Below are 15,953 nucleotides of genomic sequence, written 5' to 3'. Positions count from 1 at the left end.
CTGACGGAGGGAAGGATTGAGGTAGCTTTGGAAATTCTTACTTATGGGTACGAAAAGTAGTAAACGGTACTTAATTTGGTACAAATTGGATTTGGGTGAACGGATAGAGCTGGAATCCTGAAATTTGGAATTTAATTAAATTTGGAGTGTAGGATTGACTTAGTCTTGGAAATTCGTACTTATGGGTACGGAAAGTACCAAATGGTACTAAATTTTGTACAATTTGGATTTGGGTGAACGGATAGAGCTGGAATCCTGAAATTTGGAATTTAATTACTTTTGGAGTGTAGGATTGAGGTAGGTTCGGAAATTCGTTCTTATGGGTACGGAAAGTACTAAATGGTACTAAGTTTGGTACATTTTGGATTTGGGTGAACAGATAGAGCTGGAATCCTGAAAATTATAATTAAGATTACTTATGGAGTGTAGGATTGAGGTGGTTTTGGAAATTCGTACTTATGGGTACGGAAAGTAGTAAATGGTACTAAATTTGGTACAATTTATATTTGGGTGAACGGATACTGCTGGAATCCTGAAATTTCGAGTTAAGGTTACTGTTGGAGTGTAGGATTGAGGAAGTTTTGGAAATTCGTACTTATGGGTACGATAAGTACTAAATTTGGTACAATTTGGATTTTGGGGAACGAATAGAGCTGGAATCCTGAAATTTTGAATTAAGATTACTGTTGGACTATAGGATTGACTTAGTCTTGGAAATTCGTACTTATGGATGCGGAAAGTACTAAATATGGTACAATTTAAATTTAGGTGAACGGATAGAAGGTAGTTTCGGAAATTCATACTTATGGGTACGGAAAGTACTACATAAATGGTACTAAGTTTGGTACATTTTGGATTTGGGTGAACAGATAGAGCTGAAACCTGAAATTTATAATTAAGGTTAGTTATGGAGTGTAGCATTGAGGTAGTTTTGGAAATTCGTACTTATGGGTACGGAAAGTACTAAATGGTACTAAATTTGGTACAATTTATATTTGGGTGAACGAATAGAGCTGGAATCCTGAAATTTCGAGTTAAGGTTACTGTTGGAGTGTGGGATTGAGGAAGTTTTGGAAATTCGTACTTATGGGTACTAAGAGTAATAAATGGTACTAAATCTAAATTTGGTACAATTTAGATTTGGGTGGACGGAGAGAGGTGGAATCCTGAAATTCGCAATTACTGTTGGATATAGTTATTGAAATTCGTACTTTCATACGAAAAGTATTAATGGTATTACTAATAGAGGTGGAATTCGGATATTTGGTATTATAGCCGCTGTTGGTGTGTAGGGTTGAGATATGGATGTGCTTGTGGATATATGTACAATAAGTGTACGAAAATTACTAAGGATAGTTTCCACTATATGTAAATGTCATTTGACATGAAATTTTCCATCAATATATGTGTAATATTGGGGATTTTCCTTACGCCATTTACTTTTTGCGTCCACGCCAACAAAAATGTAATAAAATTACGTCTCCACATTTCCTGCGTGGGTAGATATGGAATGTTTTTATTTCGTGTCATATGACATTGATAGATAGTGAAAACTACCTCTAAATGGCATAGAATTTGGTCCAAATTGTTATTGTTTAAAGGGGTAGAGCTGAAATTGTGAAATTCGGTATTAGTATAGCAGTTGACGTTTAGAGTGGAGACAGAGAGGAAGTTTTGAAAATTCGTACTAATGTATACGAAAAATACTAAATCGCTGTTGGGATATAGTTTTGGATAAAAGGAAGTAATTTTAAAATAAAATGTCTCAAAAATTAACTGTTATATAGGGTAGCATCTTCTGAGTAATGGTTTTCTACATTTTGATATCTAAAATTCCAAAATTCGGTTGGAAATGAGGATAACATTTTCAAAATACTCATACCGTTCTAATAAAACATGGACTGGAATTTAAAATGTAGGCCGCTGTTGAAGTGTACAGGTTTTTTTTTTTTTTTGAAATTCGAACAAAACGTGTAATAGGTATTAGTACATCAAAATTTTCAGTGTTCTCCATATTAAATATTGTTTATTTGTATATTATTCCTTTTCCGCTTACGAAGTAGCGGGCATTTTGCTAGTTATTTATAAAATAATAACTGGATTGAGAAATAAATAAAAAAACATGAAGCAATTTTCGATTTTTGCAATTTCGTACTGTTTTTGTTTTTTATTCGAAAGACCTTTTTATGTAAGAACCTACAACCGTATTGATTCATTTCACTTTCAACCACAGACCAACGAAGATGTCAGCGACAACGGTGATGTCTGAAAATTCTACACGAACCTATTCACAGGAATTGGCCGACCTGTTGACAACCGAAAGAGATGCCAGGACAAGAGATTGGTTTTTGGCCGAATCGTTTACTCCACTCTTTACGATATTGGGAGTGTATTTGTTTTTCTGTATTTATGCCGGTCCACGGATAATGCGGAATCGTAAAGCATTCGAATTAAAGAATACCCTGATAGTTTATAATGCGTTGCAGGTTGTATTTAGTGCGGTGCTTGTTTATGAGGTAAGTTACGGGGTATTAAGTTATTTTTCATTGGGATAATAATGACAAGCATTCAATTTTCACATAGTTTTATGTATCCGGCTGGGGTCATTACAATTACAAATGTGAAGCTGTTAGTTATGGAACTGATCCCAAATCAATGAGGGTAAGTTGAGGCAAAATGATAAGGACTTTAGTTGTCTATAACACTGTTGCAATGCATTGCTAAATTACAGATGGCCAGAGCTGTGTATTTGTATTACATTGCCAAACTTACGGAATTATTGGACACAGTGTTCTTTGTTTTACGCAAAAAAGAACGTCAAATTAGTTTGCTCCATCTGTATCATCATACCTCGATGCCTCTAGGCACACTTATTTGTGTTCAATACTTTGCAGGTATGTACAAAAAGATATTACATAACTACTTTATTTAGGTGGGACGAAGTAGAACTTTTTTTTTTTCAACGAGCCGATCTTGCACGCCGCATCTGCAATCAGCAATACCATATATCACCTTTCGAGTTGTGTTCTCAAGAAGTTTTTGGCTTTGTATTTCTGGATGAATCCTCTTTAGAATAGTATTCAAATGCCCTTTTGCACTAGATTCACAATTTTTATATCATAACGAGGATATATACATACGGGCAAAATGGGCCTCATCGAAATAATAGTTTCAGACCCCAAGTATGTTTGCACGAAATCCGTTTCAGACAATTTGGAGTTGATTTAGCCATGTCCGTCCGTCTGTCGGTCTGTCTGACTGGAGCGCAGGATCAGCCAATTCGAACGGATCAGCCAATTCGGTCCAAAATTTGGCCTTCGTCATATTTTGTCCAAACGTAGTTTCAGTTCGAAGATGGGTGTTACCGGTCCACATTTCCACATTTTTGTTGGCAAGTTCAAATGTCCAAAAAGGGCCACCAAATTCTAAAAATACCCTAAATACATTCAGTCTGTCCGTAGATGAAAGTTTCAATTCACATAGGCTGAAGGTATATCTCTGTCGGCGAAACCCACTGATACTTTTTTACTTGTTTTCCATAATATTACCTGACCAACGTATTCGTTGTGAATTGATGAGGTGTATATGAAAGTTTCAACGTGTGGCTTTAGAGATAGGTACCTATTTACCATCAACGAAAATTGATCTTTCGAGGATTTTCACCCAAACACACTACACCATCTACCCGTGGTTCGGATCCATACATTGGCTTGGACATTTTTATACGCTCGGGTTATAAACCACTATGCCTGACGACTGCGCACGATAATTCTTGAATGGAGTAAACGATTTGTTTGGCTTTATATTCTACCCAAACGTGTATCAAGCACGAAGTTTACAGGCTGTTGGATCAGCGTCAAGCACGAAGTTTACAGGCTGTTGGATCAGCGTCATGGAATTTTTGCCATAGAAAGGCCTTGTGTTACAAAGATATTATTTTTTCGAGAGGAGGGACGAGGGACGTTCCGATACATTATCACTGCTGCAGCGCTCGCCATATATGTACATGTTCGTCGACTACCACAAGTGAGACCAAATTACCCAGCTGAGGCGAGAGGGTTAGCAAATGAGCGAGCCAACCCCAGTGACCCTAGAATCAGGGAGCTCACATTGGAAGCAAACAGGTTAGTCGGTGAATATAAACGTAACAAGTGGCTAAATCTTCAGAAAAGTAGCAAAATTGCAGCCGGAATAAGTGAATTGTGGCCAACGGTTAAGTCATTCTCGAACCCTGGAAAGAAGGAAGATAAGACCTCAGTCTCGTTTGGAGATGTTACGCTGACTGCGAATATGCGCGCACCATATTTTAATTGACAGCACCCCGAGTGACAGGGCAAAGAGAAGAATACTCCGTCGCACTAGATCTCTTCCTGCTGAGATACAATGCGAATATAATCAGGAACGCAAAATCATCCAAAGCGTTGGGCCCTAATGGAATCTCCATGGTAATGCTGAAAGAGCAGTATGAGCCGGGAGTTCTCATCCTTTCGCTAGCCACCTACATCGTTCCCGAAGTCTGGAAAATTGAGAGGGTGATTCCGCTAGTGATGCCTGGAAAGGGTGACAGCAAAGGTGAACCGTACAGATCGATTTCGCTTTTGTCGACCTTGGTATCAAAGGCTTGAGGTTTTACTACTCCCCAGCGTCAGAAAAAGTTACCTAGCTTCCGTTCCACGCATACGTATTAGTCGAGAACTCGACCAGAGCAAGCCGTGCGATAGGACAGTGATGGTGCCGCTCGCACTTATTACAAGAGTTTGATTTGTTTGGGGACACTGAGTAAACTACCCGTCGGCCAAGTTTAAAACGTAGTCGTTCGTGTTTGAAGCCAGTCGTTCGTGGTGGGTTATATCTCCGGAACTGTTTAACCTCTCCAGTATTCCAAACCCTACAGATGGCATTGAGATTTAACGTATGCGGATGATTGTGCGATCTAGGCGTCAGTACTTTTTCATTTGTGAAAGTTTCAACTCCTATTTGACTGATCTTACCACTAAATCTACGTCAACTCTGTTCACCACATGGACTGCAGAGATAAAGCACTGAATGTCATGGTCGATGGTAACAGAAATCCGACCACTAACTACCCCAAGATTCTAGGGGTCACATTCGACAGCATGTTGACGTCGTCCACGTATGCCACAGCTATCTGCGACAAGCTGAGATCTAGCAACAAGGTCCTCAATCCTTAGCAAGCAGCACTTGGCGTGCAGATAAAAAAACCTTGTTGACCAATATAACCCGATAGGTTTGACTGTGGTGCAAGGCAATAGAAAAATGTTCAAACCTGTCAGAATGTCACCTTGAGAACTGCAACAGGGTGTCTCCTCATGTCTTCAGTGGACCATCTATATGAGGAGACAAATATTCTCCCAATAGAGCAACACAATGGTATGCTTTCGTTGCTGTTACAACCGATCGGAGCAGCCAACGTGGCTAGAACTGGATATAGACTCAGAGTCAGATCAAGAAGAAAAATGAACTATCAAGCATATCATATACTGTTACAACAACAACATCACTTATCAACATTATTGGTGATAAATGTAAAACACGTAGGCAGTATGCGGTTTATTTCAAACTTTGCCCATGGCAACATTTATTCCAAACTTGCACAAAGTTCGAAGTTGGACTACTTCGGTGAAGTTTTTCTGGTATATTTCCCACAAACGTTTAATGCTTTCGTGTGGTCTTGATTACAACAACACATTTTTCTTGGAAATATCCATTAAACCTGAGATCAAGGCTTGAAAGTTATAATCCTACGGCCCAACTAACTAACTCAAATATCTGATGAGCACGACAATTCTCGAACGAAGTAACCAATTTGGTCCAAAATTTGCACAGCGTAATATTTTTCAAACATAGCCCAAGTACAACAACGAAAACATTGTTAAAAAGGGGAGAGTTTGTAAAGATTAGTAGTGGTTTCGGTCAGATTCCGATTGAAAGATGAAGATGATAACGAAGGAAATGGTTTCCACAGTTTTGAGGAAAAAAAGTACAAAATCCACAAAATTTGTGGGTTAATTGAAAAATCTAGAGCTCGGAGATTGTTTCATTGGAAATAAGGTTGTGGCATATACATACATATGTATACTTTAAACCGTAAGTAAAAACATCTTCGAAAGATCAACTTCGGATTTATGTCGTCTAAAATTTGAGCAGTACATAGATACACATTGATACTGCCTAGGTCCTGTCATGTTACTAAAAAATGTTATCCCCACTGAAAAGGAGAAATTCATAATTCAACCAGTTTAGTTCCCGCAGAGTTGGAATGCAATTGCAAATGGTCAAATACATACATATGTATCTATATCGAAAAAGTATGATATTCAAAATTGGCAAGAAACAAGTAAGAAAGTATCAGTTAGCTGTACCCTCCGCCTTTGACCAAAAACAAAAAAGAAGCAAACACAAGTTTAAAGCAAGTTTGGAAAAAACTGTTGAAAAATTTGAGAGTTATCCTTCATACTAGGAGTTTAAGTATGTGCCGGCAGGGTGTTATGAGTTTTTTGGTCATTATCTCAGGAAGTATGGACTTACTCCGAAAAAAATTGTACCGTTGTAATAGGAATCGTGAAAAGAACCTTCTGCAAGAAAAAAATCAAATAGATCCGAGACGAGTCCTCAAAGTCCACTTTTCCCAAATGTTGTGTGGGAGGTACCCGAAGGACTGCACCGACTGGACTGAATGGGCTAAGTTTGGACTAATCAGAAACTGTCTGCGATAGTTATCTTCAGGATTTGGCATTTTAGATGGCGCCGCACAGTGTTGACGCTTCCATACAAAAGTGGACAAAAATAGAAGGAGTTGACCTAGGTTGATGAATTTTTTCACAAGTACTTATAAGGGCATAGGAATGAAAATTTTCAACTTTGGTCCATATCGGTTCAGATTTGGATATAGCCCCCATATATATAATATTTTCTTAAGCCCCTGAGTAGCTCTACCGCTTTTCAAAAAAATCGGTGCAGATTTAATGGATATTCATCAAAAATTGAGCGAATTATATGAAAATCGGGAAAGATATATATGGGGACTATATATATCCAAAACTTTTAATATTATTAAGAGAATTTTCAGAAATAATTATTTTAGTGGTCGTCTTATTTTCATATGACTATCGCTTTACATTATCTGGGAAATATTTTTCATATTTAAAGAGCTATAACTTCATTATGGATGCACATATCGACAAAATTCTTTCAGATTCGTTGTATCGGATGTGTTTACTGTAAGAAAAAAAACATAAACATATGTAAAAGTTAACATTACATTTTTTGATTTTTGTCCACGCGGCAACACTGTGCGCCGTCAGGGTTTCTTGGTTTTTTTAGGCCATTATCTCAAGAAGTATGTACTTGCCCACGAAAAAATTTTAGCTTGGAAAAGGGGGTGGCAAGGACAATCTGCTGAAAAAAATTTCAAAACCACCCGAGATAAGCCCCTAAACTTCACTATTGTGTGGTAGGTACACGAAGTAGTAGACTGATATGGTCCATATTCAAACCCGATCTATATCCGGAAGGAGAAATACGATTTGCAAAGTTTGGACCAAATCGATTGCGCCCTTTGTTCACACCATTTTACAGAAAAGTTTTGAACTTTTGTGGGGGAAGGACTGGACCGATATAGGTCAACTTCAAACTTAAACTAAGTTTGGGCAAGTTATTACTAGATGGTTACTTTTATCAAGTATCGGAGTAATCGGATCCCTCTGTTCGAAATAGGTTAATTGATTAAAACGCAAATTTAAATGAGTTCTAATAAACCAAACACTAATGTGCATCTGCATCAAAGATCGTCCTAAATATGTAGTTCAAAACAAAGAAACATTTGCAAATGAACTCAACAACGAGATAGCAATAATAGAACAAATAATAGGTTTGAACCAAAGCCATCGACTTCAGTATCTAACAGACTGCGAGACGAAGTTCGCGGGGTCCCCCAGTTTATTATAATTTAATACGAAAATAATTAAAATAATCCTGAATGACAATTGGCGATTCATTTGAAATCACCCAGAATACACTAAAATCAAATTAATTTAGTTAGTCTGTTAGGAACTACGTTCTCTTGACTATTATGAAATAAAGAAATAAAGAAATTAGCCGAAGATGTATTTTTATAAAATACTGGTTTCGAAAAAAAAAACTGCAAACCACAAAAGGAAAATACAATTGCGGTCAAATTGTACAATGAACCCAAATTAATACAGATTTTGAACTTTAACTTTATGCATATTTAATGGTATGCTATATTATTGTTTCAAAAAATTTATTAAAACCCACCATAACCATTGCACGATATCGTTTTCGAATGTTTCTCGATAGTTTTGCAGATATTTTGTTCGAGAACGTAATAATATTATTAGCGAATGAATTGACGATAGTTTTTATGATATTGGCGAAAAACATTTTTTGGTGTTTCTGTTATGTACCTTTTTCGTCTTTATTACTTTGTTATGTTTGCGATACTGTGGATAAACGTTAGGTCTGTACGATAACCCAAAAATTTGTACAAATTCGTACAAATTTTTACTGAATGCTGGTCGATAACAAAATTATCCAGCAAAAGAGAGCGAGTTTGGAGAGATTTTTGGAGAGTTTTGTGACTGAGAACTTGCAAATTTTGGCTGGGAAAATTTGTCCCGCAAAAATTTGCAAGTCTGGTCAGCTGACTTTTAATCATCTGTTCAATGTAAACAACTCGAACTGTTAACAATTGTGACCAACAAAATTTCACAATTGCACATTTTTTTAGATTCTAAAGCGTTGTGGATAGGATTAAACCATTTAATAAGTAAACTGCAATTTTAATATTTATGTTTTTGTTCCGTTTGGTTTAAAATATCAAAAGAAACAAAAACAAATTTCATACATTTTCGAAAACAGCTGACTTTTTTGCAAGTTTTTGCCAAATGCTGTTCGATAACTTTCTGCAATTTTTCTTGCTTGAGAGAGTAAAATTAACTGAGAGAGGTTGCTGGAACTGACTGAGTAATTATTGCTGGGAAAGTTATCGTATACACCTATTGTTGTCTTGTATTTCGTAACCTACCCATATGTTGCCTTTATCAACAATTATTTGGTCCGTTCTAGTACTGCAAGAATCTACTAATTTTTACTATTTTTTTCGATAACATAAAGGAAAAAATGTTATCGTAGTAAAAATTAGTAGCTTCTTGCAGGTTCTGGAACAGAGCAATTGTTTATATTATACGTAGCATTTATGTATATCGAAATTATTTGAAAAATGCGAACAAACAAAATTTCTGAAGTAAAAAATGTTTCTCAAAACTATTTTTCTTTTGAAGAAAAAACATTCATTCACCAAATGTTCGAGAATGATATCGTTTTCGAAACTTGTTGTAAACAATCGAAAAATATCAGCAACTGGTATGGTGGGAAGTTCGTATATCAATGTGTGTAAAATTATGAGGCTCTCAGCGCCTCATGACTGTATAGTCATAGGCATAATTATTTTTATAAAATATATAACTATGTTCAGTATCCATAAAAATGGGATATTAACAGCTTTTGTTATTTCTTTGACCTCTCAGCTAAATAAAAACGAGTAAGAAAGCGTTAAGTTCGGCCGGGCCGAACTTTTCATACCCTCCACCATAAAATATTCATTCCTGTCCCCAACTTTAAGTGAGTACGTTAAAATGTCAGAAAATGTACATAAAATGCTTCATTCGGGAGGCCCTTTTTTATGGTGCCTATATCTAACTGTTGACAATTTTTGGTGGGCTAGAAATTGGGAGGTACTGTTATATAGGGGTTATAATAAAACATGGGCCTATGTTGACCGTTTTTGATGGGAGCCTTTAATGTCAAATAACTCCTAATTCGGTTAACAAATTTAGCTAGAATCCTCAAAATATCAAAAATCGGTACATAACGTGGGAACTTCAAATGTTATTAACAGCTAGTTCGGAGGTATCTTGGCTATACGAAAATATGAACTTAAATGAACAATTTTTGTTGACCTTTAAATTTCAAATTACAGAAAGTTCGTCCAAAAAATAAAGCTAAGGTACATAAAATCGGGCGGTTTATTTTGGGGCTATACAAAAACATGGACCTACGTTCGGTTAACATTTTAAGTAAACTCCTCAAAGTATCTAAAATCGGGAAGTATCGTTATATTGGGGCTATGTTGAAAATTGTTGATGCAGATGTGTGGTGACCACTACAACCTTCAAATGTCAAATTACAGTTAGTTATGTTAAAAATTGTAGCTAAAATTGCCAAATTACTGAAAATTTGGAGGTACCGTTACATGGGAGCTATATCCGAACATGGACCTATGTTGACAATTTTTGATGGAGAGGTGTTGTGACCACTAAGAACTTCAAATGTAAAATGTTCAAATTACAGATAATTCGGTTAAAACTTATTGGTAAAATTCTCAAAATACCTGAAATCGGGCGGTAACGTTATATGGGGGCTATTCCAAAACATGGACCTATGTCCACTAGTTATATAAGTTTATTGGCATTTAAGAACCCTAAATGTCAATTGATAGCTAAATCGGTCTGAAAATGTAGATAAAAACGTCGAAATGGCGTAAATCGGGTGTACCGTTATATGGGGGCTATACCAAAACGTGGACCTAGGTCCACAACTTTTGTATAAGTTTACTTGCACTTAAGAACCCTAAATGTCAAATTATAGCTACATCGGTTTGAAAATGTAGCTAAAAACGTCAAAATACCGTAAATCGGGGGGTACCGTTATATGGGGGCTATACCAAAACGTGGACCTATGTCCACAACTTTTGTTATATAAGTTTATTGACATATAAGAACCCTAAGTGTCAAATTATAGCCAAATCGGTCTGAAAATGTAGCTAAAACCGACAAACTACCGTAAATCGGGGGGTACCGTTATATGGGGGCTTTACCAAAACGTGGACCTAAGTCCACAAGTTTTGTTTTATAAGTTTATTGACATTTAAGAACTCTAACTGTCAAATTATAGCTACATCGGTCTGCAAATGTAGCTAAAAACGTCAAAATACCGCAAATCGGGGGGTACCGTTATATGGGGGCTATACCAAAACGTGGACCTATGTCCACAACTTTTGTTATATAAGTTTATTGACACTTAAGAACCCTAAATGTTAAATTATAGCTACATCGGTCTGAAAATGTAGCTAAAAACGTCAAAATACCGTAAATTGGGGGGTACCGTTATATGGGGGCTATACCAAAACGTGGACCTATGTCCACAACTTTTGTTACATAAGATTATTGATACTTAAGAACCCTAAATGTCAAGTTATAGCTATATCGGTCTGAAAATATAGCTAAAAACGTTAAAATACCGCAAATCGGGGGGTACCGTTATATGGGGGCTATACCAAAACGTGGACCGATATATCCCATCTTCGAACTTGATCTTCCGACGGCTAAAAAAATGGTATTCCCCAATTTTCAGCGAAATCGGTCAACAAATGCGACCTGTATGTTGCGAACGGACGGACGGACGGACGGACGGACATGCATAAATCGACTCAGAAAGTGATTCTATGTATATCCCTAGAAGGAACTATGGGTCTATCTCGCTTCCTTTTGTGTGTTACATACAAATGCACTAACACATAATACCCCTTACCACATAGTGGTGTAGGGTATAATTAATGGACCAAAGAAATTCCAACTTCATTTCTGATTATAAAAATGTTGAAAACGCTGTAGATATGCACGATGTAGGCAGAAAATGTGAAATTACAGACGTTGCTCTCTCAAATCTAACCTTATCCTTATCTTTTGAGCAATTTCGATGACAAAACGAGCTCTCTATTAAGACCAGAAAATCTAGGCATGAGAAAAAAATTAATTTGAAGTCTATTTCACTCGGTTTATAAGGCATATCTACAAAAATGTCAATAAGATTTTCAATAAAAATAATTTACCCCCCACAATCATTGTGGTAGAGCATATTGTGGACATAAACATATGTAAAGTGTGTTTTTTCAAGCCCGATAAAAATTAAATTGTAATCAAATTTTTTTTTTATTCGAAAGATCAATACGTTACATTAACATTTGAAAATGATTTCGGGCATATGGGCACCGCGGCTGTTCTTGGCGAAGTGCATTCTGGACGTCCAATTTTTGGCCACTTTTTCGAGCACTGCTGGCCGTATGTCACGAATAACACGAACAATGCTGGCCTCCAAGGCCACTTTTCAAACACCTGCATGACCCTTTTTTGATTAAGTATTTTTCAATCTTCAGAGGATCAAAATATGACAATAAATAAGGAAAAAGTAGTCACATTTTAAACGCCTCAATGATTTATTTGTGATTGCTACATATTTGTTGTTGCATTTTAAATTGAACACTTTTTAATCATTACAGGGAGTCACTTTCGAGTGCCTTTCTGATCATACAAGCGACTTGATCAATTTTTGATCACCAAAAAACTCTAAAAAGACTCCGCAATGTGATTTTTGAAAAAGCAATCTTCCAAATGCTAGCTGGGTTGTACCGTAACTGATAATAATCAAAAGTATAAGTAAGGCATTATAATTGTTGAGGTCTAAAAAGAGTACGTTTAAATAGCTAAAATGTATTACTAATTTTAAGTACTCTAGTAAAGGATTTTGCAGAATATTTTTTATATTTTTGTAGAAGACTAATCCGGTAAAAAAACCAAACACATCATTTTTCAAACTTGTCAAAATAATTATGCCAGGGACTCTATGATTATCAAATCAAATTGCTGATGCTAATAGAAGACAAAAGAAAAACAATTCTAGATATCTATTATATTGGTTGGTACGTGGAAATTTTTGATTCGTTCGAGTTCCACAATTCCATTAGATATTCGTCAAGTAAAACGGCTGGTATTATAATGAGGTTTTCTACATTTATAGTCATCATGGCTAACAAACAGATTGAAAACAATATCAAAGTCGGGCGGGCCGACTATTTGATACCCTATATCGACACAATTTCAATACAATTTGGAGAATTTTTTTCATTCTGACTGGGCGGTATACATTCTGTGGTATTGGTTCGGTGCCACATTTATGACTCTTAGCACTTGGATTGATCAGATTTATTGCTTGAAAGTTCACTTATTTTCAATTCTCTACCTTTCAGGCGGTCAAGGAACAATTATTTGCTTCGTTAATTCCTTCATCCACATCATTATGTACGCCTACTATATGTTGGCTGCCATGGGACCAAAAATCCAAAAATATTTGTGGTGGAAGAGATATATCACAATTTTGCAAATCGTAAGTAAAACTGCGCCAGACCAGCACTTGTGATCAGCGATCATTGGTCTGCATAAACCAACATTCCTAATTAAAAATTTTTTGATCTTTTTACAGGTCCAATTTGTCATCATCTTTATTCACACAATTCAAATTCAATTCCAACCAAATTGTGCCTATAACAAAATTATTGGAATTGTTTTTTCACTGGATGCCAGTCTTTTCATTTACCTGTTTTCCGCATTCTACGTTAAAAGCTATAAACGGGAGAATAGGAAAACCATCGCTAATAATGGTGCCAAACAAGCAGCTGCTCTCAAACAGGATTAGGTTAATTATTTTTCATCATTCTTTAATTATTGTAGTTATACCCTCAGCCTTTAGGCTAGAAAGGGTATATAGAATTTGATACGACCAAAAATGTGCCTCATCCAATTACATAACGGTTTAAGACCCCAAGTACGTTTGACAATTTGGAGTCGATTTAGCCAAGTCCGTCCGCCTGTCTGGCTGGTGCGCACGATAACTCCCGAACGGATCAACTGATTCGAAACAAATTTTGGGTATCGTAATATTTTAATCTTAGTTTAAGTACCTTCACCACAACAGTTCAAAATTTGTCTGTAAAATGGTGTGAACCATAACTCTCGAAGGGAGCAATCGATTTGGTCCAAACTTTGCACATTGTTTTATTCTTTTTCGATATAGATCGGGTTCGAATATGGAGTAAATTGGTCCACTCCTTCGGGTACCTCCCACACAAAATTCGGTTAAAATGAAGTTTAAGAGCTCCTCTCGGATCGTTTTGAAATTTATTTCAGTAAGTTGTCCTTGCGGCTCCCTTTATGACGGTACAATTTTTTTCTTGTGCAAGTCCATACTTCCTTAGATATTGGCTTAAAAGTTCCAAGAAACCCAGACGGCACCAACCAAAATGGCAAATCCGCAGGAGTTTCTGATTGGTGCAGACTTTGCACATCACAATATTTTATCCAGTCATGTATCAGGTTGGAAAATGGGCTATATCGGTCCACTCCTTCGGGTACCTCCCACACAAAATTCGATAAAAAATGTGAAGTTTTAGAGCTCCTCTCGTATTTTTTTGATTCTTTTTTCAGTAGGTTGTTCTAGCGGCCTCATTTTCATTTCCGGAGTAAGTCAATACTTGTTGAGATAATGGACCAAGCCCCAAAACCCCCCCGGCACATACTAAAATGACTATTGTGCAAGATAACTCTAAAACTTTTTCAAAAATTTCTTTCAAACTTAGTTTAACGTAATTTAATATTTCGAGTCCTTTATGAAGAAGTTTGGTTACTCTCTGTCTCTGTCGGCAAAGCCGACTGATACTTTTTTTCTTGTTTTATTTCCATTTCAGTCATATTAGGTGTAGTACAACAAATACATACATATATAGATAAATCCATACATACATATCGCTCATGTAGTCAAAGAGTGGCATAACTCAATAAATGCGTTCTCTGAGTTAGCAATTTCTATTTCTTCTACGACTTCCACTTTACCTTGTGCCAAATTTTCATGCTCATATCTCTAAAATTCAACTAGTTACAACACATTTACTACGGGTTTGACATAATTCAACAAAAAAGTTTTTTGCGTTTATGAAGCTCTAATACACTTCAAATCATGCTTGATCTTGCACAGAAATATAGTACTGATATCTGGCTAGGTGTTTGCAAATATAGTCCAGGTAGTTGTTTTATTTGTTGTGTAATAATCTTTTTAAGTTAGGAAGTCAAATTTCAATCGCCAACTTAAAACGCGTTTTTCTCGAAATTTGATTTTTTGAAATGTGTCTCTCTTTGAGTAAATGAGCGATATGTAACAAAGAAATGTTAATAGAACAAAATTTAATATGTAAATTATTGTTATCTCTCATTATTAGACATCGGATTTTGCATATTTTTTATTAATAAAGATACGAAAATTCTGATTGGACCAAAATTCGTTTCGAAGAATACTAAATGCAATGATATGCACAAAATGTGCACAAAATATGCAAGAATTTTTCACAAAAATCGTCAAATTAAATTTGGAAAATCATCAAAAATTGTTCTAAATTAGGTTTATTGCCGTTAAACGTCGGTTTCTTACAGGGTGTTTTTGTAAAAATGCTTGCCTGTCACACGAACCGTTCGTACTAAAACGTATACGTTAAAAATTTGGTTCTTGTAAAATTTTACGAACCATTCGTTTTTATCTGAAAGCTTTCGTCTATTTCATAAAAGCTTTTATATTTCAGGGTTTCCATGATACTTATTTTGTGAATTTTGCATAGGCATCTGCACGTAAAATGTGTTACTTGATGGCAACCCCCATAAACAGATGAAAAACAAAAAATAAGAAAAAAATTTAATCAAATTTGTCCAAAAATAATTGTGATAATATGAAGAAACGGATGTACATATACGCGTGTGCTTCTATGGAAATAAATAAAATTGCATTCCCCTCCAGTTTTCGTGTGTTTTGTGCCTTTTATTACTCAAATTATGTATTTAATTTTAATTCAAAACGATGGGTCTTTTCCATTCTTTTATTTTTGACGTATCCGTTCGTCTGATTTCGTTACGAAAACCAAAAAAATTACGAAAATAAAAAGCTTTCATTTGTTTGTCACACGAATACAAACGTCAATCGCTATGAAAACCAAATTGTGTCTTCGTTCATGAAATCGACGAACGAATGGGCAA

The 15,953-nt window shown here is 35.9% G+C and overlaps 1 protein-coding gene across 1 annotated transcript; it reads left to right on the top strand.

The window, feature by feature from the left end:
- Positions 1–2,213: 2,213 nt before the first annotated feature.
- Positions 2,214–14,072, top strand: LOC141402444 (very long chain fatty acid elongase AAEL008004-like). Its single transcript, XM_073983748.1, has 5 exons — positions 2,214–2,516; positions 2,584–2,661; positions 2,732–2,894; positions 13,127–13,263; positions 13,360–14,072. Exons 1-5 carry the CDS (start codon positions 2,244–2,246, stop codon positions 13,570–13,572), a joined length of 864 nt encoding a protein of 287 aa, XP_073839849.1. The 5' UTR covers positions 2,214–2,243; the 3' UTR covers positions 13,573–14,072.
- The last annotated feature ends 1,881 nt before the right edge of the window (positions 14,073–15,953 follow it).

This window comes from Musca autumnalis, unplaced genomic scaffold (genome assembly GCF_047663935.1).
Source record: "Musca autumnalis isolate F117 unplaced genomic scaffold, ASM4766393v1 scaffold_4, whole genome shotgun sequence".
In the NCBI taxonomy this organism is placed as follows: domain Eukaryota; kingdom Metazoa; phylum Arthropoda; class Insecta; order Diptera; family Muscidae; genus Musca; species Musca autumnalis.
Note: the sequence above shows the minus strand (reverse complement) of the source record. Positions and strands in the feature narration are given on the sequence as shown.